Here is a 27,697-nt window from a genome sequence, read left to right as displayed (position 1 = left end):
TCTGTTCATTTACCTGAGATCACGATCCACTTTGATTTCCACGGTATGCTTTTCCCTTAGAGTGGCCACATATTCGTCGGTTAAGAGTGCATTGGTAAGATCTTTTAGAGTCACATCGGCAAATCTCTTCTCGAATTGGAAATTCACCAATCTGGAAGCCTGAAAACAGAATAACACTGGTCAACACAACTTTTCTTGCACGGAGTTTTTCAATGGATTTAGGGTAATTTTGGGGTGCTGCATCCGAATCTGACCTCAGATTTATCCTATCACGTCAGGTTTATGAGATATGATAACAGCAAATTGTTACCTAATTGTCAAAAGTGGAAGATTTGATGTTGTGTTTATTGCACATACACTAGACTGGCCCAAAAAAAAGAAAAATCGGAAATGTCATGCTCCACAAGCATTTTCTTGTTGCATTTAACCTAAAACTTACTCCTGCCAATTTTTTTTCGATTTGAAGAATGTTTGGAGGTAACTCATAACTTTACATTTTAGGGGAAAGTAGGCGAATTTACGAAATTTGATGCATTTCCAAAATTTTCCTTTATTTTCAGCTGTTTAGTATAGTACATTGCATATTGGAAATTTATAAGGATAATATTTTATTCTGTGTTTGATCATGCCATCCAAAACTAGAAGTTCTACAGAAATTTGGATGCTGGGGCATTTCCAAGAAGATATTACCTCTTCCGGATTACCAACAAATTAAGAGGTCCTTCAAAAATCTATGTTTCAGCATCAAGAGAAAGGTCTGTGCATAGGTGAAAGTGCTAAAGTTGCAGTAAATGCAACAGTTAGTTTCTGGAACAGGGCACAATATACCTATCCAAAGAATTGGTTCTGCTATCAGAAAATTTAACAAACTGCTCAAAATTATCATGCTTTAAAAGCCAACCGGCTCAAACAGCACGACTGTTATAGAGCAAAGGAGGGATTATTCAAAGCTGATTTAGATAATCTATTTGATATCTCAGCAAAAAATTGGGAAACAACAATGTAAAATGAAGAAGACAAGAAATTCCTGCATATATGCAGCAGATTGATACCACTAGCTGCAGCATGGCTGGAATTGATGGCACAAACAGAGTCACATAAACGAATGCGAAGTGAAGCATTTGAATGCTAGATGCAGCGCTCAGCATCCAACAAACTGTACCACTTTCTGAAATCTTATCGGAGTCTGGTAATTCAATTGAATCATCAGAAGATGATTTCAACCAAGCAGCAAGCACTGCCATCAACTTCAACTTCGAAGATTAGAGTTGACACCAGTGGAAGTTGCAGCTTCTCTGGATCGCACCAATGTTACAGACCGTAATGCTATGTTCATTATGGGAGCATACACCCAGGCCATGGGTTATAATCTAAATGATGTCGTTCTCAGGGAACACTATTAAAAGATCTGTATTGTAACACGTAAAGAAACAGCTGCATCAATCAAGGCACAGTTCACACCGAAAATCCCACTTGTTCTGCACTGGGATGGAAAATTATTACTCGATGCTAGTGGCCAGGGAATGGTAGATCGCATTGCTATCCCAGTCACTGGAGGAACAGAAGTAGAGCAGTTTCTTGGTGTACCAAAAATTGGTAGAGGCACTGGGAAAACACAAGCTGATTCATGCTTAAATGCACTTGAAGAGTGTAAGCTAAAAGATAAAATTCAAGGGCTCGTTTTTGACACTACTGAGTACTGCAATAATTTTCCATCCCAGTGCAGAACAAGTGGAATTTTCGGTGTGAACTGTGCCTTGATTGATGCAGCAGTTTCTTTACGTGTTACAATACAGATCTTTTAATAGTGTTCCCTGAGAACGACATCATTTAGATTATAGCCCATGGCCTGGGTGTATGCTCCCATAATGAACATTGCATTACGGTGTGAAACATTGGTGCGATTCAGAGAAGCTGCAACTTTACTGGTGACAACTCTAATCTTCGAAGTTGAAGTTGATGGCAGTGCTTGCTGCTTGGTTGAAATCATCTTCTGATGATTCAGTTGAATTACCAGACTCTGATAAGATTTCAGCAAGTGGTACAGTTTGTTGGCTGTCGGTTGCTGAGCGCTGCATCTGGCATGCAAATGCTTCACTTTGCATTCGTTTATGTGACTCTGTTTGTGCCATCAATTCCAGCCATGCTGCAGCTAGTGGTATCAATCTGCTGCATATGCAGGAATTTCTTGTCTTCTTCATTTTACATTGTTGTTTCCCAATTTTTTGCTGAGATATCAAATAGATTATCTAAATCGGCTTGGAATAATCCCTCCTTTGCTCTATAACAGTCGTGCTGTTTGAGCTGGTTGGCTTTTAATAGCATGATAATATTTGAGAAGTTTGTTAAATTTTCTGATAGCAGAACCAATTCTTTGGATAGGTATATGTGCCTTGTTCCAGAAACTAACTGTTGCATTTACTGCAACTTTAGTACTTTCACTTATACACAAGCCTTTCTCTTGATGCTGAAACATAGGTTTTCGAAGGACCTCTTTATTTGTTGGTAATCCGGAAGAGGTAATATCTTCTTGGAAATGCCCCAGCATCCAAATTTCTGGAGATCTTCTAGTTTTGGATGGCATGATCAAACACAGAATAAAATATTATCCTTATAAATTTCCAATATGCAATGTACTATACTAAACAACTGAAAATAAAGGAAAATTTTGTTAAAATTTTGAAAATGCACCAAATTTCATAAATTCGCCTACTTTCCCCTAAAATGTAAAGTTATGAGTTACCTCCAAACATTCTTCAAATCGAAAAAAAAATTGGCAGGAGTAAGTTTTAGGTTAAATGCAACAAGAAAATGCTTGTGGAGCATGACATTTCCGATTTTTCTTTTTTTTGGGCCAGTCTAACATACACATTGTGCAAAAATCCAGAAATCCAGGCCATGTAGTACATAAGTAGCTGAAATACACCCACCAATTATAATTTTGATACCAATTTGTTTTCTAAGCAACATTATTAACCATGCAGTAGTAACAAGCTAAAAGTGAGGCTAAAAGTATAACTGACCCCCACCCCCGTCAATGTTTTGCTTGAAACCACAAAGATTTAAACAGGCCTATGGCAATGCTTGTTTAGTAACATTATTTAAGCTGTTTTGGCCTGTCTAACACTAACCTTTCGTTATAGCACTGCATATGTTGGTGGTAAACGCAACGCCAAATCTTCTACTTTTGACAAAAGTAGCAATTTGCTGTTATCATATCTCACAAACCTGACGTGATAGGACAAATCTGAGGTCAGATTCGGATTCAGCACCCCAAAGTTACCCTAAGTCAGTTCTCAAAGCCCATGCAAGAAAAACAATTTTTCTTTTTGTTGACCAGTGTAATATAAGAATTGAACCTAGTCGATGAAATAATTCACAAGCAAGAACACTTAAACAACAAGCGGAAACTTGACACTGTCAACTTCTGTCACAATCAATATGCGTAGCTCAAGCGGCAGGTTACAATTTTAATCTAGAATGAGTCAAGAATTTTATTGGACCGAATTTTATTGCGTAAAAGTGTAGTGGTGTTTCGACAATTACTGACCGAAAGTAACGTTTAGGTACGCAATATTTTATTGTGAAATCTGCTTCTAGAAAGTTTCTGTGTGCGTGACATTCTGGAAACTTCTTTGACTTGTTCACCAAAAGAACGAATTCTTGTGATGTAACATTAACCTAGTCTCTGGAAGCTTCTGGTCCAAGCAAACCTGTTATAAATAGCCGCATGATTTGATTTTTATTGTTATAATTGTGTTTAGACTTGTGCATTATGGGGACTAGAAGTTGTAATGAAAAGTATATTGAAGACGATTGTAGAGTTCCAGCCGATGTTGAATAGATTGTGAAAGTGGAAGTTATTGCCGAATGTGAAGTAGCTGTAACAAGTAGTATAGTGTGTATTAAGTTTGGAATCGACAAAAACGCTTGCTGTTCAGAATACGATATCTTTGCGTGTTGGAAGTGGTGAATCATTTGTCAGATCAAGCATTTCATCTTTCATCTCACAATTAGAACTACTCGACCATTTAGCTGACTGTTTAACGTTTGATGTCCTAATAAACTACGTCATCAATGTTTCTAAAGTATCTTTACGTGTAAGAACTGGAGAGAATTGTGACAATTTCGTTAAAAAGGGACCGCGTCAATGGTTGAGAGCTATAAGCATGCACAACTGCTAGGATTTAGCTTTCCAAAGTGGCTGCTTTAGAAAAAAGATAAACATTACACAAACGACAATACAAAATGAAGTGCACATAGAAAACATCAAACAGTAGGCTACCTTAATTTTTAATTACACCACAAGAATGTTTGCGAACAACTTATGCAAAAATGTACAACAATGCTTTCACAAAAAAAGTATTGGAATTATTTGGATATTCCGCTAGCTTGTATTTAGATTCGACTAAAAGGTTAATCTTCCTCTGAATGTCGGTTGTTGTAGTGCAAGAACTCGATGGCAATATTGTAAATTTGTAACCCAAAAAATTAAACAACAAATTAAATAAAATCATCCGAGCGCCATGTATTGATTTACTTGGCGCAAATTCATCATGCATAGTCAACATACGTGGCCAGTTTGAATTGCAATTTGAGACAAAAAAAAATCGTACAAGGTTTGTACCTTATCAAAGTTGGACTCCTGTGTTGAGCAAAGCAGAAGCATTGCAGGACCATATGGTTGACGGCTGCGGCTCAGTGGAGGTTGCTCTTTGACAGGTTCTATCACCAGAGGTGGGATTTCTTCTACTCGACGGGAATATTCGAAGCTGCCTTTAGATGTTGATGGTTGTAAGGGTTCTGGAGGATTTACAAAGGTTTGTAAAGCAGCTTGGTATGGTCCGAAAAAGCGTTTTTCGAATATCACGATTCGTATTGTCTTGAGGTATTTCGTGTTGGTTTTTTGAAATTGTTCTAGTGCTTTCTTGATCACATTCACGGCCTCCTCTTCACGGAAAGAAGCATTGCCTGAAACGTGACGTAGATATAAGCAAAAAGAAAGTAACATACAATTTTTTTAACACAAGATTTTTAATGGTGTTATTCTTAAATCACATCGTATTGTGTGGTTGTAATTAGCCAATCAAAATGATTTAGTTAAGCATCAGGCACGTCTATTGCAAGCGCGGAATTGAGCACTCGGTAATGATGGAGTGGCTTCCTGGACAGAGGCATCGGGGGCGTCCACATTAGAAAATTTTTAAAAATTGTTTAACAATAACAAATCAGGATTTTGTAAATTATTGTAAACTAAGTATATTGTGCTCACCTGTGCCAATCGCAGGGATGGCTAATGATTTCATCATCATGTCTTTGTCAACAAACTTAAAAACTTTCGTCAGGTCATCCGTTATATCCTTAGGCCGTTCAGCAATCAACAGATGAACAATGCGCTTGAAAGGCATCAAACCTCCTGAAGTTACTCTAAATACCCTCGATTTATAAATAGGATAAGTGTGGCATTCGTTTACCAAACTAGACCCGGCTTTTTGTAACAAGTTCTTTGACAACTTGCTCCCTGAAAAAAAAACATAATCTTAAATTAAGATAACATCACATAGCCAGCAACTTCTACTGTCTTTATCTATTGCGCAATATCGTACAAAGTAAATTAATTAACAGTTTTTGGTGCAATTGTGCTTGTGAGTGGCAAAAAATACAGTTCTGGAAGTAGACGGCAAGATGTCTCGCTTTAGTGCTTATAAGAAAACGACTACAGCATATCTGATTGGACATTCTTCATCACCAGCTGAAAGATGTAAGAGTACATCAATACCTAGTCCATGACAGTACCAAATAGCCCACTGAATAAATAATTTAAAACGAACCATTCTCTCTTATCAGGAGTCCTACTAGTGCAAACATTTAACTAAGCTCATCTTCAAATTGTTGCAAAATGAACAAATTACATTCCAAGAAAAAAGAAACGGGTGTGTTTTCCATTTCATTTTAATGATGGATCTGGCTAAAATCCTGTGCAGGTGGTTAAACAAAAGGTCAAAGTAGCAAACAATAAAAAAAGGGAATATAGATGTTGCGGAATTGGTTAACTACGTTTGCACATTATTTGAACATACGGATACGACTCACAAACGTATCGATACAAATAAAAGGTTTAGAAATGAAATTCCACGAATTCCAGGGACAAAAACAGTTATAAACAAACGCAAAAGCTGAATTGAACTTTATATAAAATATGGTTCTTAAGTATAAAATTCACAAAGCGCATAAAATATAAAGTTAACTTGATAAAAATGTAGAACTGAAAAATTATCATTGCAATATTACTTGAAAGATCAAAATTCGGTCCAGCTGTATTGACAATGCAGTCGACACGAGCATGCAAAATGTTTCCTGTTTCCACAATGACCTCAAACGACTGACGCGGTTTATCACTTCGTGATTTTTCCCCAGAAAAGGAAACTGCAGAGTTCTTTTCCTATTGTAACAAAGCCGTAGTAACTATACACATACCCAGTATATTTCTTTTTTGAACAAGGTCTTCCTAGTGGCGGTCGCACATTTTTAAGCGATACCGTCAGTGGAACAGATTACCCACCGAAAGGGTGAACTTTAAAAAAATCTGACCTAGCAAAAGATAGTAGCTCCACTTGCGTATTCCACCCACACGGCGTCAACAATTGGTGAAAAAATGGTTTAATTATGCAAATAAACGAAACTGAAACGTCTAATGTTTTTCAAACCTTAACAGTAGAGTTGGAAAGTTTGAGAGAAGAAAAGCTTGACGAAAGTTTGTTGAGTTCCTTTGAAAATTCATCAATGATTTCGCGGCTCGATATCTCGATAAGGTCGACCTACAAATGAAATACAACAAAAAGTGATTCATAACATTTATATAGTACTAAACAGTACACACATAGTGAAAGCTATCACCTAGATGCTGTAATCTAGATATTGATACAAAAAAAAAAAGAATCAAGGGGATGTGGGGATTATAAAGTCATTAAGGTCCCGATCAAACGAAGTTGGAAGTTCGATTCTCGCTCGACACATGTATTTGCACCACTGATGATCCCAAACAAGAATGAAACTCGAGTATGGGGTCATCCATTTTTGTTTGATCGGCCTTGAAAAAAAAAGTTAACTTTGACAAACAAGTGATAGTATTAAGTTTTGCGTATCAGAACAAATACTTTTTTGAAAAACATGTACGACAAAGTAAAATTGATAAAGCAACAGCAGAGCAATCGCATATATTTGTATTATTGGCCAACGCCCAAAAGATTAACCCTATCTGTTACAGAACGGCCTGTTTGTTTTTGATAGATTTCATAACCTGTCATAGCGATAGCCTTACAAAAAAAAACACTGGATTTCATTTCTGCTTAGCCATCAGCTTTGAGGGAATGAATTTATGATAGCCTACAGTAATAAAGTACCTGAATGAGTCTCTACTGCAGGGTTACTCAACTAATATTAACAAAGGTTCAGTTTGACAAGTTGAATATTTTTAGCGGTACGGAAAATAAGTTATTTTCCACGCAACCACGAAACTTGAATTATCTGTACCTACCAAACCACTTTTTTAGGTAAAACGTAACTCGAATTGGATTTCTGAGAAAGTGCTGGGGAGTCTGGGAGTCGAAGCCCCCAAGCAACTAGGATAACCACAGTAAAAATTGCTGCCTCCCAGTATAAATCTCTTTAAAGAAGCCCTGAAACGTGGCAATGAGGTATTCTTCCAAAAACTCAAGGTCTACCATCAACACTAGGGTGTTTCATTTTTTCCACACTTTCGAAATTAAAAACGTTCGGGTTTGCGTATGATGGGATTTTGGACATTGATTTGAAAAAAGTAATTTTTATTCCATGATGACGTCATTTAGATGTGGCACCGCGTGGTCGAAATTAGTGTGGGGCTAAAAATAGGGGATTTCCTTTAACTCGGTAACGGAACATGGTAGAGAGACGAAATTGGTGTCAAAATGCGCAGAAGGGCCGCTTTCCTATACCTTCTTAAGAGACTTCATTGCCGTATCTTCCCCGCAAAGCGAATTATATCGAAAAAACTATATTTCGTATACACGAGGTGTTGCTATAAGTTTAATTTTTTCGGTCAGTGGAGCTGTTGCTACAAATCTACCTTGCATTACTGCTACAAAGCTAAGAAAAGGAAAAATAATGAAAGCTGAGAGTAAGACCCATTTGGATAACTTGGAAAGTTCCGACAAAGACGAAACAAGGGCAGCTTTCCTATTCCTTCTTAAAAGAGACTTCATTGCCGTATCTTCGCCGCAAAACGAATTATATCGAAAAAAAACGTTTTTTACAACTTATGATGCACGGTACTTGTTTTGCTCTTAAATAAGTTAGTTTTCGTAATGCTTTTTAAACGGTCTCGAGGAAATTGTTCTGTTGCAAACTTAGCAATTGTACTCGTAATGCAAAGCTGAGAATTTGCAGAGATAAATTGATACTGGTACGAAATCAATACTGTTAAACTTGCTAATGGTGTCTACAGTTAATCTTGCAGTACTGCATATCTGAACGATGTTTTGCAAAACCGGCTTACATTTCTGGACATTCTCATTTCTCTCATTCTATTGCCTGTATTAACTGATCGTTCTAATAACAACATAACTCTTTAACAGCAAACAACGCTACCGGTACAATAATAAGCACTATCATTCCTTGTTGCACAAAAATGCGCGAAGTCGCAAATCGGCACGTCGGTTGCTTTCATCACTAATTCGTTCTCCTATAACATTTTTGAGCTGTCCGATTCGTCGCTCAGTGGAACGATTACTGTTATCAATCGACCTCCAGAAAGATGGAGGTACATCATGGGCGCACATGACGCATGTTGCAATATGAGTTGCATATGTTTTCTTGTTTATAAATCAAAAAATGCTTCAAATTGTGTACATCCATAAATGTAGAACAAGCCAACACCAGCATGCACATTTGATCGCTCGTAAAATCGTCGCTTTGTCCTTTGGTAACTTCCTTCTGTTCAGTAAACCATTCGATTTGTTTGTGCATTTTTTAATTGACCTTCTGAAAATTTTACTGCATTCTAAATGTTTGTTAACCTCCGACTTTTTACCAGTATTGACCGCCGTCGTGTCTGCCATTACTGAATAAATATTAGGCAAAATACTTTCGCAAGCATCTAGTGTGATGGTATTGTACAAAATTTCACTTGTGACAGATGTACCGGAGGAAAAAGGTTTAACTGCGATCAATGCTTTCGCCTTGCCACGCTTCTCATTTATAAACTAGACATGAAACATTCTGCACTTCAACTTTCTGCAATGCCATCATGCGAACTTTTTTACGTTGACGGAATATCGTCGATGGTGAAGCAGCGATTTGCTGACGGATGCTTGTCATTCGGTGGTCTGCGAGTATGCAACTTTCACTACTCACTTTCAGAGTCTTGCGAACTGACTCCCACATGTGATCGGTTTTAGCAAAAACGTTGGATCAGTTTCGTCTTTATCGGAACTTTCCAAGTTAGCCAAATGGGTCTCACTCTCAACTTTCATTATTTTAGCTTTGGAGCAGTAATGCAAAGCAAATTTGTAGCAACAACTCCACTGACGAAAAAAATTGAACTTATAGCAACACCTTGTGTATGCCACATATCGTTTTTTCGATGTAATTCGCTTTGCGGGGAAGATACGGCAATGAAGTCTCTTAAGAAGGTATAGAAGAGCGGCCCTTCTGCGCATTTTGACACCAATTTCGTCTCTCTACCATGTTCCGTTACCGAGTTAAGGGAAATCCCCTATTTTTAGCCCCACACGAATTTCGATCACGCGGTGCCACATCTAAATGACGTCATAATGAAATAAAAATTACCTTTTTCAAATGAGTGTCCAAAATCCCATCATACGCAAACCCGAACGTTTTCAATTTCAAAAGTGTGGAAAAAATGAAACACCCTAATCAACACCCAGGTCCGGATTCGGACGGCGGTCCGCCAGTTGAGTAGCCTTGCTCTACTGTATACGGCTGTCCTAAAACTGTCTTCCTTTTAAAGCAATGAGCATAGTACTATTACGATGGTAATATAAAACACACACATCACCCTACATAAAAAAAATTGTAGTTTTTTGAGTTTTGGTTTTTACTGTTGGCTATATCATTTCAACTGGATTTGGATAGTTTAGGAACATTATGAGCTTCACTAAAACTGAAGCTCAGCGAAAGCAAAACTGTGGCGGCACCGTTCTATCTTAACAACAGCGAGGCAAAACGTAACTTAAAAGTGAACGGCAAGATTTTGTATTTTTGCCAAAAGTTTACTTACTTTGGGAAAATCCATGATAAGTCACTTACATATCATCACCATCTACAGTCACAACGCAAACAACTGACTATCACGTTCCCTTACTCAGGCGTTTAGCAGAGACAAGCCAGGGTGCAGGACTGCAGGTGCAGACACCTTGCGTACTGCAACCCTTGCCCTGGTTTATTCCATCGCTGAATACTGTGCTCTTGTCTTCTGCCGCAGCACCCACAGCCCCCTCATCCACCGCCAACCAATAACTAATTGCATACAGTGACTGGATGCCTGCGCCCAACTCAAACAGACTACCTCACTTATCAATTCTTGCAAGCATCCAACTTGCTAAGCTTTGGAGCCATTATACACCTGCCTCGCAGGTAAAAAGATCCTAACCATTTGTTCCACCCAAAATTAACACCTAAATAATCCCTAGGCGACTAAAGCCAAGACATCCCTTTGTACCAGCTGCTCTTGAATTGATATAACCATTCAGTGATCATACCACCAGTGTAGCACATTTCTCGAAGATACTCGGAATGCAGCATAGTGTGCCACCAACACCAGATTCCATAGTTTTATACTTCACCTAATGTCGTGTACCTCTGCTATGGACTTGCCCCAGCCGACTTTGATCAAGCTAAATAGAATTCGTGCAGGAGCTGGTCACTGCGATTCCAATATGCACAAGTATGGTTTGGCTCCCTCATCGGCCTGTTATTCCGGCGCGAAAGAACAAACTGGTGGCCATGTTGCTCTTGAGAGTCCCATTTACAAGGCACCAAATCGAATGTACAGTATAGCTGCACTGGCTACACTAACTTGGCTTTTTATCACCTGGTATGAAATCTAATAATCTGTCTCATACGAAAGAAAAAGAAGCTACACAATAAGCGCTTCGCCACAGATGGTAGAGATATTTCCTAGTTTTTGTATGTTGCACTAGTGACTTGTGTCATGCTAAGCTTTTTATTGCTTGTCAATTTTTTTTATTGTTATTTCCGATGACAATGTACACTGTATTATACAGGTCATGTCAAATGAAGATATTGGAGTTTAGATGTCGGCAGTGAAGACGGGTCCAGTGTAAACTAGAGCGATCTTTAGTATCTCATACAGTGCGCTTGCACAGCATAAATACGAAAAATACTTTGTTTATAAAAATGCGATTATTTATATCAATATCTCATGCATGAAATTCTTGAAAAGTATTGAAAATTTACAATAGAACGCAGCTTGCATATAAGAACAAAGTAAAAAAAAAACAGTAAAAAACTTAACTACTCATGATACAACAATGTGCCAACCAAAGACAAGAGACATACAGACACAATAAACTTAGTGAGGGTATTGATCTTGTAATCGGTCTAGGATTAAGCTTAGATTAATGGCCAACAAATCAGTTGACAGCAGAACATTTCCGAAAACGGACAGGTACACAGTCGAATGAACGTAGTGCGTTATAGAAAAAGCTTCAAGATCAAGTGGCGCTGGTTCGACTCTCGGGGTGTGCGCTTGAGCAACGCACGTTAAGGACTGCTCTCCATTCAGCGGCATCTAATGTATAGAATAGTTCTTCGGCAACAAGACTTTAACAATCGGAAACTGCACTCTGCCAATCTCGGTGACCGGGCCTGCATCAGTGATTCAAAGCCTCTACAAGTATGCGAAACTGCCAGGATTAAGCTCTGCAAGAAGTTTTCCCAGTCCGAGGATAAAGATTCAATCAATCAATCATATCAACCTTTTTCAAAATTTTTCTTGGTTTAATTAAAAAGAAAATTCACACCAACTAAAATCGTGAGTTTCAGCTGTTTGGCCCTGTTGAGGTAATTTTGAATTAACCTAGATGTTACTTCATTTAAGACCAAGCAGTAAGCCTACCTGTCTCACAGATGTATTTTTTGCTTGGAAATGATTCACAACAGCTTCCACGATTAGTTTAGCAGAAATAGGAGCCTTCCCACCGAAGACGCCACAACTGATTGCAGGAATTGCAATCGATGATAAATTGTGAATTCCAGCTTCGCGCAAACAAGAGTGAACACTTTTCTTCAAGTAGACTGAGCTTTCCTTGAAATCACGTTCGTACCAGCTATAAAAGAAATTTTAAAATGTTCTTTTAGCTTCGTGCCGTGCTGCTTATTACTTACTAGTTTATTATGCAATGAACAAGACTCGAAGTTGCTTTTATTTATCACACATCACAAGAATCGATGGCTTAATGGTGAGTGCATCCGCCTCTGAATCAATAGGCATGGGTTCGATGCCTTATCGGGTCGCATCAAAGACTTTTTAAAAATGGCACTGAATCTAATTGCTGCTTGGCACTGAGCAATGAAATGGATTCTGGTAATAATGTACTCTGTTGCTGCATTGACACTGTCTGCTTTGTAAAGCGCTGAAGAGCCACGCATTCTGCGATGGATAGGCGTACAGCGCTATATAAAAACAAACATTATTATTATACAAAATAAAAAGTCGACAAAAAATGAAATACTGTATTTTGACAATATCAAGTAAATTACAGGAATAAAAAGTATGCCAAAAGCACTAGCAAAAACAAAAAACAGAGCAAATTGGAGGTAGTTCATATGGGAGGCCACAGCTGAGCAAACATGATTAATGTATTGAAGAAGAGATTATTATTATTATAAGAAGATTGAAAATTATTTAGAAACTATTTTTGTAAAAAAGTATCACCATCCAACTAAGAAAATTTTTAATGTTTATGCAAAAATTAAATGAAAATCTTGGTCTTTTTTAACAACTTATTAACATTTCATCAAATTGTTTGAAATAAAAACATAAAAAGTTGAATCTTCTTAGATACTTACACTGGTCCAGCTACATGAACAATCTTTGTACATCCAGGAAGATCACCAGCACCTGTGGTTACAGCTTCGCCGGTGCGAAGCCTTCCTCCTATCTCGTGACGTCGTTGATCCATTTCCTTTTGGATTTTACGACCACCTAACAATTATATTGCAAGATTATATCAACATGTACCAAAAAATCTCACGACTTAGCAAAAGCGACCTTGCATTACTCAATACACAATTACAAAACTCATGATGTTTAGCGTGTTGCACTTCACACATGACAAACCCATCAGACATTTATATCCATTCTCCGTGTCGCATTAACTGTTAATCAACAAGAGCAAGAGAGCTACAGACCGTCATATAAAAATTTCTTAAAGGATGCAGTTTCATTTTATTGCATGTATAAATCGTCTCATTCAATAGAACTAAAAGCCAAGTCATGGACGAAGCAACTAGACCTAATAAGACCAAACACAAACGTTACAGAACAAGTGTGCTGCTAAAATACGTGGAAGAAAATCTATCACGTTAAGATAATTCAATTAAAAGCGTAGTTGCGGACAAAATGCTCAATAATAAGATGAAGCGTTGCTGTTTGCTTCTCTACCCGCATTTCAAACATTCATATCAAGATTTCACAACAACAAAGCTTTAGTAGGGTCATTATGCTGACCAACCCGAAAAAATGCAAGAAATCGTTTTTTGGTGTTTTCCAATAGTTTTCGGTTCAGAGAACAACATATAAAAAGTTTTCCAAAATTCGAGCGTCACAAAGGGTCTAAATATTACGTAAATACCGTCTGCAAAAGATACTCACAGTAAATTTAATCAGTTTGCCTCATCTCCGATGACATCAATATGCTAATATCTTCATTCATACGGATATTCATACGTTTCTATTACTAAATACGTTCAAAGAAGACGGTGATATACAAGAAGTCACAAAACTGTCTTATCACGTGTGAGTTATAAAGCAGTCATCAGTATCTTCTAGAATGGGTGCATTGTTAATATTTGCACAGTTGCCGTCCTGGCAAGGACCACATGCCCTTGTACACTCAAGTTCATACTTCTTACAACCGCACCTGAGTGTATTGCGCCCAGTTGAACAATTACAGTGAACCATTTTTAGTAGACTGTCAGGAGCAGGGTTTTTGTCCGTCATCACTGGTAATAGCTTATCCCCTTGAATTTTCCAACCCCATTTCTCAGCGTCCATTTGGGTACTTAGGCCCATCCATGCCATCACTTGCAAGTAGCAGCGTAATGAGTGGTATTTCAATGCAGATTCTGTCGGCGGCAACTGCTCAGGCGTCATAAATGTGCTTCATGTCACAACTTTTTTGCAAAGGTAGCTATAACGTAATGATGTGAGCGAGTCAGATGTTGTCCCATTAAATAGTAATACTACAGCCTTACATCCAGCACTTTCTACATCACCTTGTTCAGAGTGTGGTGCACAAAAAATATTTGAGCATGATCGCAATACAGAGTCTCCCTTGATAACTTTTTAAAACACTGATTTTTTTCAACACCACAGATACTGGAAGATGTATCACAGCCTGTAAATGCATGAACAAACAACAGGTCAGTGCAGACCTGGTCCCTAACCTGGTCCCCCAGTGCAGACCTGGTCCCCCAACTAAATCTTTCAGAACTCTGATGTTGTAGATAGTTGGCTTCCCCTTGTCTGGTCGGAAGTACAGATCATTATAGTCTACATTACCATAGTAGAGAAGCAGAATGAGGAGATCTGTATCCTCTCCAATGAGCGTAGTGGTTTTCTGTTTCGACGAATCCAACGTTGCTCGTACTATGTCTACATCTGCATCCCCTTCTGCTTGCACAACATAATAGTCATACTGTTTAGTCGAGTTGCTACCATATCAACGAGTGACTGCTTGTTGGCATCATTGCTTCTTTCAAACAAAGTTGGTAGATTCGGTCACATTAACCTTTCTAGCAGCAGATGTCTTCCGTCTTTGGTGTGCGTTATCCTTTGTACTGGGCCCTCGATATCCATCGAAAACGACAATTGCTTTACCATAGGCTACAACCCAGTTGTGAAAGATGCGTAATCATCCACAATTGAACTATATGTGCATTCTTCTGTCCATTTCAGTCGATGTAAGAGAGAACCCCCATCTAGGATCTACTGCTCCGTCTTTGGTGCGGTCCGAAGAACAGGATCTTCCACAAAAGCGGCATAGTTCCGTATTGCTTTAACCAGGGCAGGTTTGTCCGGCTTGCGTAATAGATTTTGAGCTTCAAACAAAGATGATGGATATGGGCAGAGTTCGTACTGCATCGTTTCATCCAAGCTTAGGCTTCCAGACTGCGACACAACCATAAACCTCTGAAACAGGAGTGATGGTTCTATCATTCGCTCATCTGCAACCTTGACTGCCTTCGCTGATGCCAATGTTTTCACCTTTGTGTTCCGTCCATGTGAATACGAAAATATCAACTGGCCATCCATTTTGGCAACAGTTTCCATACTAACAGCAAAAAGATTGTGTACATTCACGTCAGCGTTCATCCTAGTAATGATATTGCGCAGTGTGATCTCATCTTTAAATGGGCTATAGAGTTCGAGTGTAGTAGCCAGTTTAGTCCGATCTACTGTGTCCCTTGAAATTCTTGCTGAAGTTTCCTCTTTGTGCTGTTCACTGCTTGTATACCTCATCTCACAAAATTCTTGCATAGCACAATTGTAGGCAGATGATACAGCAGACGACATCGTCCAGATGACCCGCTGATGTTCCGTCATTCCACCGCCTCGTGTAAGCCCCCCAGTACTTTTCAGCAATCTTGTAACATGTACCATGTTTTAACCAACAAATTAAGATTTTAACATTTAACCGAAACTTATCAGAATTGCAAAATGCATTTCAACGCTGCAAATTCAAAACCTAAATTCTGTTCTCACGGAACTTAGGTCACGCTTCCTGTTAACAAATGCCGCTCTCACGGAGTTTGGCTCACCGCATTCGTATTTCTGAAGCAATATAATTGTGTAACCGGGTTCGTTTCATAATTCTCACGATAGGCTATTACTGATAAAAAGGCACCACATTATGAAATAAGCGGGGAATTGAAAAATGCTGATAACACATATAAAACAGAGATTTTATAACGAGAGAGGGCAGAACGAGAAGGTTAAATTCAAGACTGGAGAATGTCGCTCATCTGACACCGGTCGCAATCAACTGAATTGGTTAGACATATTTCTCAATTTCCCGAACTTGTAACAATTGATTCATAATAAATACATTTAATATTACATTTAACTTGTTTAATTTTTGTAGGTAATCATACCCCTAGACAGAAGCCTAGACAGAAGGAAAACCCTACAATCTCATTAGCGTCTGTTCGATCACCAAGTCGCAACCTAGTCCAGGCCCGGATTAAGGGGGGACAGGGGGTGCAGGTGCCCCGGGCCCCCTACTTTTAAAGGGCTCCCCTACGTGGAAAAATGTGATTTTGTGTTATTTTTTTTCTTTCAGCTTTTGAAGTTTCTGCAAAATGCTGTGCACTGCTGGATTAATGGTACTGTAGACGTAGAGGTAGTTTTTCGTGCCGTAGGCGCGAAAAATTTTTTTGCACGGGGGCCGCCGATCTAAAAGTTCCCCGGCCCCCCCCCATCAACTAAATCTGGCCCTGACCTAGTTCAGCCTACAATTTGTCACTTCGCCGAATGACATAGTATCCTTGCATGAAAATCTGAAACACATCAAGGTGTTCAATCTCTAAGACAGTCATCGTTTGGAGATATAGGTAAGCTGACTTCTGATAATTTGGGTGACCCGCCGCAGCAAACATCGGCAGACAGTCGGATACGGCATGGAGATGCATTTCCCATGATCCAGTGCGATCAGCCTCGATAAGTTCTCGGACAATTCCCAACATCCGCTGATAGCTCAACCAAAGCTTGCTAGTTTTCGAAGTTTCAGACAACTCGGATTTCTTTGCGGCAACTGAACAAGCAAGCATATCCATGCACGCTGATCTGGATAATGTGGCCTATAATGCCTGCCTCAGTTTGACTGTATAATTGCTCAAGTTCAAGCAGGCAAATCTCAAACTTTGGGTCACATACAATGATCTATGAGACAATTTAGTTGGTGAGACACTGGTCTACTAGGAGATGTCCTCGAAGCGCACGCTGCACAGCGTTTCCCTTCATCATGTGTACCACAGCATTCTCGGCATAGATTGTTTCTAGGACTTCCTTCAGTCCACTTCCCTCCATCAATGTCCCGATGGCATCCAACAGATTCATGAGTGTATGAAAACTACTAAGTAACAAGACAATATCTTTTAGTGGACTTGAGTCTTCAACCTCATTAACAATTTCAGAAGCCTTCCAAAACAAAGGCTGATCAAAAGTTATTACAGGTGGAGTGTTGTGCCTTGTTGCGAGCTTGCAGATGAAGTCAAGTGTGGATAAAATACATGTTTTGTCGCCGGGGTACATATCGATCATTGGTAGGTAGAGAACAGACAATTGACCTGGATGTTCACGCCTACTGTACAATGTACATTGTGTTCATCATTCCTTGCCAGTTCGGAACTTTTACATTAAATTTGAGTGACAACTCCCAAAGCAAATCAGTTCTGCGGTCAGCTTCACGCAGATTTGGTAACGTTCTGAATTTGATGTTACTGCGTGCATACTTGGCGAAACTGTAGTCTTTACTTGGGACTTTTCTCATATATGACTTTGAGATCACCCAATTTTTGTCTACCAATTGTATAGCAGACCTGCCTGCCAGGGATAACAGCAGCAATCATTCCCATTTCATGGAACGTTCCCTTCCCATCTAAAGTCACTATGTTGTGGTCAACACTGTCAGCAGTAAACAGGAGCATTGTATCTCATATGATTGCCTGTCCACCAAGGACATCCGGTGCAACTGCGGATGCTGCATTTTCTTCAAAGCGTTGGACTTCAGAATAGGAAGAGGAATAACCCATGGCAGATAGGCTGTCAATGAGGAACCTGGAGCGACAATGCTGGTGCATCTGTACAGCACGTCCCAGCTGTAAAGGAGCTACGACTGTTCTTGGGCGACCTGCTTAAATTATTGAGCGGCCAATACTTGCCTGTTCCTTTCGGGTGTCTTTTCCCACTAGAAGTTGCTGGAGCATATATCGCAAGCTTTGGGGAACATATTTGAGAGTTGTAACTGTAACACTATAACTAGCTTCTTATCGGCAGCAGCACTTCGCACATGTCAGTCACAGCGGAGAAAATATTGCGCAACGCTTCATGTCGTAACAATCGCTCAGTGAAACTGCTTGCTCAGAGGCGGCTATCTCTTACAGGCATCATGACATAATGATAACGTCATAACTTCAATTGTAACACAAGCATTAAAGCAAAATCTATCTATATTCTATTATAATGGTAAAAGAACAACACTAGACACTTATTTTATGAATTCATTGTCAACAAATTATGGATGAACAACTATGTCGGTTCACAATTGGCAGTCTAGAGACATTTTTTTACCGGAAATAGGCCACTTTTATGACGTCAGATTTCAGACTTGGTGATGCTCGAATCTTGGTAAACTTTTCATATGTTGTTCTATTTAAGATTAGGCCAAAGGAAAAACTAATAAAACGTTTTCTTGTATTTTTTTTCGGGTTAGCCCATATATTTCCTATTTTGACGCTACCACTCAGCCGTCTGCCGTTTTCTTAGTTTCATCTTCAAGGTATAATTGAAAAAAAAAATTGCATTTTATAAAAATGCATGCCGGCATACTACAAATCATTTTACGTCGCAGTGTGATAAAAACTAAACAAAAAAGTCGCTGCAAATTGGAAAATATAGTTCAAAATTCTGGTAAAGTTTTTGCAATGTTAAGCCAATCGCAGCCTTATAAACACTAGGAGTCGGAGGAAATTTTATTACGCAGTTTGACCACTACTGATACATGTACTGTACATATACCGTGTTAAGTACAGTGAGGAAAACACCTGCATTAGCTTTCAAATATGACAGGCCAGCAAGAATAGCTATAGACACAAGCAATGGCACATTTAAACAAAATGTCAAAAGCAGCTTTTGTGTCTTTGATAATTTGATTTTTTGTCGCAGCCAGACTTACGCCATGTAAATTTAAATTAAGTGGACGTAAAGGAAGTAATCCAATCTTCGTAGTTAATTTTTAATATATATTCTTTCATTACGCTAGTATCGATACATCATTTATAGGTGCAAGTCTAACAAAATGCATTGCATAGGCTAACCATACCTAGGCGACGTATGCTTCCCGAGACTCCAGCAGAGCGTAATTCAAGCTCTTCATTCGATGCATTTACAATCGCATCAGCCTGATGTAAAGTGATGTCGCCTTTGACTAATCGGATTGTGACGTCAGTTCCTGGTATTTTAACCGTTGGAAAACGTTGAAGAAGTCTGTCATGCTTCCGATCCCATTGTGTCGTCTAATATAAAAGAAAAAGTATTAGTTAATCTAGATTCAGTACAAAAGCAGTCGTAACAACATCTTAACACAATAATTAAAAAGAACAAACAAGGTTTTTATATCTTTGCCGTCTGAACTAGACAACTTAACCTCATGCTTGCGTCACCTGCGCATCCCAAGAATCTGGAGAAGAGCCCTAGTAGTTGCAGTCCCAAAGCCGAAGAAGCCTCCAGGGGATCCGAAGAGCTACCGTCCCATCTCTCTGCTCTGTATCCCCTTCAAGATAGTCGAGAGACTTATCTACGCCCGTGTCGAACCGATAATAGACCCTCAGCTCCCTCGGAAACAAGACGGCTTTCGCCACGGAAGATCAACCGTAGACCAGGTCACTCTGATGAACCAAGACATCGAGGACAGCTTCTCGGCAAAAAAGAAGGCTGGCGCCGTGTTTGTCGATCTCACGGCTGCCGACGACAATGTATGGCACAGCGGCCTTACCTGCAAACTACTCCGTCTCCTTCCTGACAGGCACATGGTCCATATGATTATGGAACTTGTGCAAAACCGCAGCTTTACCCTTTCCACCGGTAGTGGCCGACAAAGTAGACTACGTCGACTCAGGAACGGCGTCCCACAGGGCTCTGTCCTGGCTCCCCTCCTGTGTAACACTTATATCTATGACCTGCCTGACACCATCTCCAGGAAGTATGCTTACGCAGACGACCTGGCTCTCCTACATCCAGCCGGAGATTGGCAGTCAATGGAGAGGAACCTAAGCCAGGGCATGTCAACTATATTAACATATCTCCAGAAATGGAAGCTACAGCTCAGCAAGGCAAAGACAGTGTCGGCGGCCTTCCATCTAATCAACAAGGAAGCAAAACGCCGATGACGAACGCCTGCCATACTGCGCCGAACCCACCTACCTCGGCGTAACCCTAGACAGGTCACTCACGTACTGACGACACCTGGAGTCACTGCGCAAAAAACTATCTGCGCGCGTTGCACTTTTGAGGCGGCTGGCGGGTTCCGGCTGGGGAGCTGACGCGAAAACCCTTCGCACAGCTACCTTGGCCCTCGTCCATTCTACCGCCGAGTACTGCGCACCAGTGTGGTGCCGCAGCTCTCACACCTGCCACATTGACACCGCCATCAACGACGCACTACGCACTGTGACTGGATGCCTGCGTCCAACTCCAACGGACTGCCTTCCCATCCTTGTAGGCATCCAACCTACTGAGCTTCGCCGTAAAGGAGCCATGATTTTCCTTGCTCGTCGCGCACTGGACCCCGACCACCTCCTCCACAGTACATTCCAGCACCTACCTGGAGAACAGGAGCGACTGAAATCAAGACGCTCATTTGTGCCCGCCGCACGACAGCTTCTGAACAACGTTGAAGATCTTGGAATAAGTGCGGCACACTGGACGAACTACACATGGAACACGGAGTGGAAAAACAACACCTCCGGACTCCGTGATTTCCTACCCGACGTCGATCCCCACCCTCCGGAAATGTCCCTCGCAAGACTTGCGTGGGTCCGGCTTAACCGCCTACGATCCGGCGTCGGTCGCTTTCGTTCAGACATGTGCAGATGGGGCCTGGCTCCCTCACCGGGATGCGAGTGTGGTGCCACAGACCAGACAGTAGACCATGTTGTCCATGACTGCCCAATCCATCAACCACCACATGGAACGCTTGGACTGAAGGCCCTGGATGACGAGACTGTCGAGTGGCTGATGACCTCATGCCCAAACACATAGTCCGGAAGAAAGCTCATACGACGAAGAAGAACTTAACCTCTGCTCGCACCTAACCTACCGCAAAGAAACACAATTCTGGAGAAGTAAAAAAAACACGAATGCGAGAAAGACTTTGTGGTTTGTTCCATTAGTTCTAAAGTTAATTTTAAATGCAGAAACTGTACATGGTTTTTGAAATCATATAAAAACGGACACGACTTACATTTATATTAAAGTAAAATGGCAAAATTTCAGTGGAGAAAAGAATTAAAAAGAACGTTTTAAAAGTAGTAGTAGTCCAGTTTTAATCCGGTGAAAAAAAAACAAAAAAAATGGACACTTGAAAGTGTATCTGGAATAACATTTTGAAAGAACTATAACGTACAATGATGCCCCATAAGTTATGATAAAAGCAGGGCAAAAAGCTCATTTCAAAGAATAAAACATCTATCCAGTTATTTTCTTTGCTTTTTTTTTTGAGAGCGAGTTGCACAACATGTCCACGCCGCATCACGTGACGATGGTGCGAAAATAGGTATTCATAAAGTCATACTGTTCAGTAAATTTAATATTTTCAAACGAGTTAGGTAGAATACTTACTTTTGGTGGGTTATATTCTCGAACAGGTCTTTGAGGACCAACTTCATCCCTCTCGAGCTTAATAAAACACTGGGAATCCGTTTGGACGGTTTTCAAAAATTGCTTTCCAGGTTCGCCAAACAAGTATTTCACATTCCATGGTTTCTCGATGACTTTTGAAGTTGTTTTCAAAGACTTTACGGTTTCTCCCAACCAGACAAACGCTAAAAGTGTAGAGATGACTGTTATGATTTCAAAGCAAAACGATATTCGTATTTTTAAATTTAGTATGAAGGTATAAAACAGTTCAATGTCCATTTGTTTATTGAACAAGTTTCTTCACAAAGCTTTTGTAAAGTTTCATTAACTTCATGAAAGAAAAAACACTCAATGCAACCAGTCTGAACGAGACCGAAACTGATTTTGAACAGAAAACCTTTCTCGACGCTGCGCTTCTTTCCAACCATCCAAATCCCGTGTTGCGACTCATGCCAGTCTACATCTTTCAAAACATCGGAGCCATCAAGCACACTTGTGAAGTTGCAAATGAACGCTTTTGAAGTAGGGTCCATTTTCACTACATCCTCTTTTTCAGCTATTTGATAGAAGAAGTTGTTGACGCGCGTTTTGGCTTCTTCAAAATGTGGTGACAGCCCAACGAGGGTAAGTTGTTGTCGCTAAAAACAAATTTAACTTATTAAATCTAAACAGTATTTTTCAAAAGCGAAAATACCTGTTTCTTTGTGTTTCGCACAAATATAGTTAAGGTGATCTCATACTCCGATACGGAGTATCCGGAGATGAGAAGACAAAAGGTTCTCGGTTCGTTCTCGATGAGAACATGGGGTTCTTGAACTCGACATTTGACACTAACAAGAATAGATACAGTCAAGTCAGCTCCTTTCTTTAAGTCACCTTTCTGTCAGCAGCTTCACCTGCTTAATTTATGCCCTGGGTATAGAGATAAGCGTCGCTTTTCAATAACCAATTTAGCTGGCAGTCGCACTGGAATCAATTGATTGGAAAGCGAGTACTTTATTCGCCACAACTTTTTATGAAAAATATATTCTTTACCCAACATCATAATATCACTTCAACAAATATTTGTTACTCACATTGTAACCCCAAAGCTTCGTGATTAATGATAGTTTTACAAGTTAAAAATGCTTTGACAATCACCAAGTTGAAGAGGTCGTACGGTGGAAAAGACTCCGTTGGTACGGCCACATACAACGAATGGAAGAGGACTCCTGTCCTAAGAAGGTTGAGTCGATGGAAGTAGACGTGCGTAATCCACGTGAACGACCAAAAAAGAGGTGGTGCGATAACGTAAGGAGCGATCTCCGAAAGGGGAACCATGTGGTGATCAGTGTTCAAAATAGGAGTACGTGGAAAGTCGCCGTCAAGCCGAATCGTAATTTGCTGATGTCCAACCCTCTCAATATGGGGAACAAACGACGTAAAACCGTGCACTAACATCTAATCGACCAAAAAACAAACTGAACAATAAAGTTACGGATTTATACCTTTGTTTGCAGGACAACCGTTCCAGTTTCATTGACAAAATCACGTACGTCTTTCCAATCGAGGTCGGATTCAATTCGTGAAATGTCCTCATCCAAATCAACAGTTTTGCATGTAACCAGCTGTTTCAGAATTTGGGTGCTTTTTGCAAGATCACGTCTTTTATGAAACAGCTCTGGACCGTTTTCAAGTTTGAAGACCACTGACAAACAACAAAAGTTGTGGTTAAAAAGTCCCTACCAAAAGAGGCGTGGGTGTGTCAACCATACTTGCACGGGCATTGAGATTTTACGACCAACCGTGCACCTATGCGTAAATACATCTTCTTCCTGGGAGTGTGATGCAGAGAATCAGACCACAGACTACATCGTTTATAAATCTACCATTCTTTGTCTACGAAATAGAGCACAAGGTATGCATGTCTTGGGTAACGACGCCAGACACTGGTTGCAGTCTAGTTGTAGTCAGGAAAAATGTCACTTATTATATAATAGGCTGGTAAAAGAATAAGCATCCTGTCCTAAAGCCTCAGACACGATGGTGAAGTACAACCAGCACTTTTTTGGGCAAAAAAAAACAAAGTTCAACGTAACACAAAGTCAAAGTTAATGGAAATTAGTTAATCAATAAGTAGTTGGCTCAGTGAAAAATCAATACGGGATGAATAAACTGTTATTTACAGATCCTGACTGCTTGACAGCTGTAACCGATAATTACAAACACATCTACTTCATAATATGGCAACCAGAACGAACGTGAAATGTGAGAAAACAAATCGCTAAGCAAAATTTAACTTAAACATAACGACTAAATTTTGACAGTGAACTTAAAACTTGTTTCCAAACATCCTGACCTCCAACCTTGTTATTACTTAAAAAAACGTCTTCAGAAGGGTTTCAATACTGAAGTGAACACATAGAAAAATCGTACATCGTCCATACATCAATCTTAAAAACGCACGATCAAAATAAGAGCACAAGCAAAACTAGCAAGAAATGTCAGAACCAACTTCAAAGACTTACCATTAAGACCACGTTCCTTCAGTTGATTTTGAATAAGACCCTCGACCTTAGAGTTGGGGCGTGAGGCATCCTGCAAGAACTTCAACTGGGCTTCGTTCATAAATGACAGATCCGATGTTGCAATATCCTTTGAAACAAATATGATGTAAAATATAGAAAAAGAGAAATTATTATTTTTTTTATGAAGTTTGGTAATTGTGTGTACAAATGGAATGAATTTCACATGACTCTCACGTTTCGCAGTGACTTGTTCACCACTTCAACAAGCTATCTCTTGAAACTAAAAAAACATCCCTGGATAGTCCGGTAAGCTCCAGTGAATTTCTGTGCAAACCATTTAGACACAAGGTGAAGTGCATTGAGCAAAGCGACACAGTAACAGCAAGTTTACACACTATTTTACACACTATTTTACACTTTGAAGTTCGCTAGTATTAAACTGATGGAGGAGATCTGCCTGACTATCTGAACAGCTACCATGCTGCGACGATCCTTTGTCCATTACTAACTTAATTGGTCTGTCTGCACTGTCTAAGTACCAAAGGATCGGTCAACAGTCTCAATAATTTAATAGAAATCGATTTCATGAGAGGCGTAGCCCTCACATCTTCAGTCTCGTATGAATGAAACAAGTTATGGTTCGTGCAAAGAAATTGAAATATACACACTATGACGTAATAAGAATAAAACAAAGGCGTGAATGCCACGGGAATGAATAGTAGTGGAGTCAACACTAGGTCAAATATAAAAATAATTAATTGGTAGAAAATAGACAAATTATTTCACTGCAAGTAAAATCATGGATTGAATATTGATGGTGGCTTTAATCTTGTCAAGCCACTTGTCCTCACAAGCGTCAAGCCGGTGTAACGGTCGAGGAGTTACTGCGGTCTGAAAGTTACCGTAACTTCTGGACCGCGTATACGCGGTCTGAAAGTTACTGCCAGTCCAGAAGTTACGAAAACAGGGTTTTCAGATTTGACGCTTGCAGTAGATTTGTATAAATAATTTCAACATTGCAAACATGTTGAACTTGAAGACTTATCCACTATTGCATCTGAACAACATGATTTACAGCAGAAACGTAATTGGGAATGAAGTGAAAATAAGATGAAAGTAAAAAGATAAGTTTTGTACCAGAAATTGTTGCTGTTTTGGAATGAAATTTGAATTTGTTACCTAACAATTTACGTAGGCTATCATTTTAACCTGATTTGTTTGTATTATACCATTTGAAGTTGTGTCCGTGCCTTACGTGCGTTGGAAAATAAATTTGCATGGGGAGGTGATTGACTAGATGACCACTTAGCGGTCTTAGCCTATAGTCTCTTACTGTCATCCTGATTGTGCTATAATCATAGATATCTTACATACTTGTAAGATATCTATGCTATAATGCAACCTACGATTCACAATGTAGTAGGCTATTATGAGTGTTTTATTGACTCATTGTAGGCTATATGGCTCTGTTGAAGCAAATAATTTAATTGATCATCGCTCCAAACATTTCAAAGTTTAAATCGTTGCTATACGTGAATCGGTGGCATTTAATAAGCTACAGGCCTTAATATATCGTGCAAATTTTGCATTTGAAGGCTGATTTATTAGCCGCTGGTCTTGAGTTGTAGTTGACGAACATAGACTATATTTTATGTAGGCCTATTTCATGAAAGTTAAAATCAAACTTTTCTAGTGAATGAAGCACTGAGCCTATTTTTGGTCTGGTTTTTCATAACTACCGTTTTGAAGAAATATAAAGTAACTTAGGCTACATGTAGGCCAACCGGTAGTCAAAACGCCATCAACCTTCAGTGAGTAGTCTATCACAGTCTCACACGCGGGGAAGGCTTTAGCTTTTACGAAAGTGCTGAACACTGTGAGATACCAATGAATTTCCGTTGGTTGGACTCCCATCGAAAACACGTGGCACAAAACTTAAAGTCTAGAATTATGGTTTCGTGGTGAGAATATTTTATAATTTATCCTTGGGATTCATATCTTTCAGAGGGTTTAATCTACTGACCAAGTAAAGTTTCAGTCCATTTACAAGTTTTCCCAAAAGAATTTCGAAAAAGCTCACCCACTTACAATAGCAGTAACTTTTGGACTGCTTCTGCAGCGTTGCAGTCTGGAAGTTACTGTCAGTCCAAAAGTTACCAGCGGTGCCCGGCGTTTTCGCAATCGATAGAAAAGCGAAACTTGTTTTAACTAAGTGTAATGAATTCATTGCTCTCAAACTAATGCAAGCTTTTCAGTTAACATTACAAAATACTTATAATTATTAATCTGATCTTTTGAGAAATTAAAAATTTAATTATTTTTCAAAACAAAATTTAAATGAAATATTTGGCAACTCTTGTAACTTTTGGCATGCAGTAACTCTTGGACTGCTACACCGGCTTGACGCTTGTGAGGACAAGTGGCTTGACAAGATTAAAGCCACCATCAATATTCAATCCATGATTTTACTTGCAGTAAAATAATTTGTCTATTTTCTACCAATTAATTATTTTTATATTTGACCTAGTGTTGACTCCACTACTATTCATTCCCGTGGCATTCACGCCTTTGTTTTATTCTTATTACGTCATAGTGTGTATATTTCAATTTCTTTGCACGAACCGTGACTTGTTTCATTCATACGAGACTGAAGATGTGAGGGCTACGCCTCTCAAGAAATCGATTTCTATTAAAATATTGAGACTGTTGACCGATCCTTTGGTACTTAGACAGTGCAGACAGACCAACTATTTTACACTACGACAATAAAGTTTTACTTTTCTTTCATTCTTCATCATCCTCTCTGCTGCCAAAACATTAGTTGAGGTCCCATGGACAAGCAAGTTGTAATTGTTGTTACATTTCGTCACCGTGACGTTGAATTCTCTTCCGGCTGCATCTAAAATGCCACATCCATCCAGTATCCTATAAACAACAAGTCCCTGAATGAGTGTTTTTCTTTTCTAAAGATTATTGACTGTAGAAATTTTCATAGAAAAAAGATCATACGCCATGTTTGAAGTGTGACCGTGAAAACTTCGCCTGCTTACAAAGCTCAGTGCAGTCGTAGCATACACTTGATTAACCATCAAAGGTAGTGGTTTGAAGGTGTTTAGTTTTGACAGATCGATCGTAGAAGTATATATTTGTGGAGGCATCATTAGTGCGCTTACATAATTATGCTTCGGACCACTTCCACAGACACGTCACCAAAGTTAAAATTTATATAAATACCTGTAAGTAATGTGACGGTGTCCATAACTTTTTGGCCCACTCGGCCACTAAGGTATGAACATCGTCTCTTTAAACG

General features: G+C 39.5%; 1 protein-coding gene across 1 annotated transcript in view; it reads right to left on the bottom strand.

The window, feature by feature from the left end:
• The window catches only part of LOC145772339 (uncharacterized), a 47,656-nt gene that overhangs the window by 4,294 nt on the left and 15,665 nt on the right, over nt 1–27,697 (bottom strand). The window contains exons 17-29 of the mRNA XM_082584213.1: nt 27,165–27,312; nt 24,388–24,514; nt 23,368–23,567; nt 22,278–22,518; nt 21,863–22,065; nt 19,347–19,539; nt 13,093–13,228; nt 12,140–12,350; nt 6,708–6,818; nt 6,292–6,442; nt 5,273–5,521; nt 4,628–4,971; nt 14–159 (exon numbers count right to left, since the gene is read on the bottom strand). Of these exons, the coding sequence (XP_082440339.1) occupies nt 14–159; nt 4,628–4,971; nt 5,273–5,521; nt 6,292–6,442; nt 6,708–6,818; nt 12,140–12,350; nt 13,093–13,228; nt 19,347–19,539; nt 21,863–22,065; nt 22,278–22,518; nt 23,368–23,567; nt 24,388–24,514; nt 27,165–27,312 (2,460 nt within the window). The remainder of the gene's footprint in view (nt 1–13; nt 160–4,627; nt 4,972–5,272; nt 5,522–6,291; nt 6,443–6,707; nt 6,819–12,139; nt 12,351–13,092; nt 13,229–19,346; nt 19,540–21,862; nt 22,066–22,277; nt 22,519–23,367; nt 23,568–24,387; nt 24,515–27,164; nt 27,313–27,697) is intronic.

This window comes from Aplidium turbinatum, chromosome 6 (genome assembly GCF_918807975.1).
Source record: "Aplidium turbinatum chromosome 6, kaAplTurb1.1, whole genome shotgun sequence".
In the NCBI taxonomy this organism is placed as follows: domain Eukaryota; kingdom Metazoa; phylum Chordata; class Ascidiacea; order Aplousobranchia; family Polyclinidae; genus Aplidium; species Aplidium turbinatum.
The sequence above is the reverse complement of the archived record's forward strand: the minus strand, read 5'-3'. Positions and strand labels throughout refer to the sequence as shown.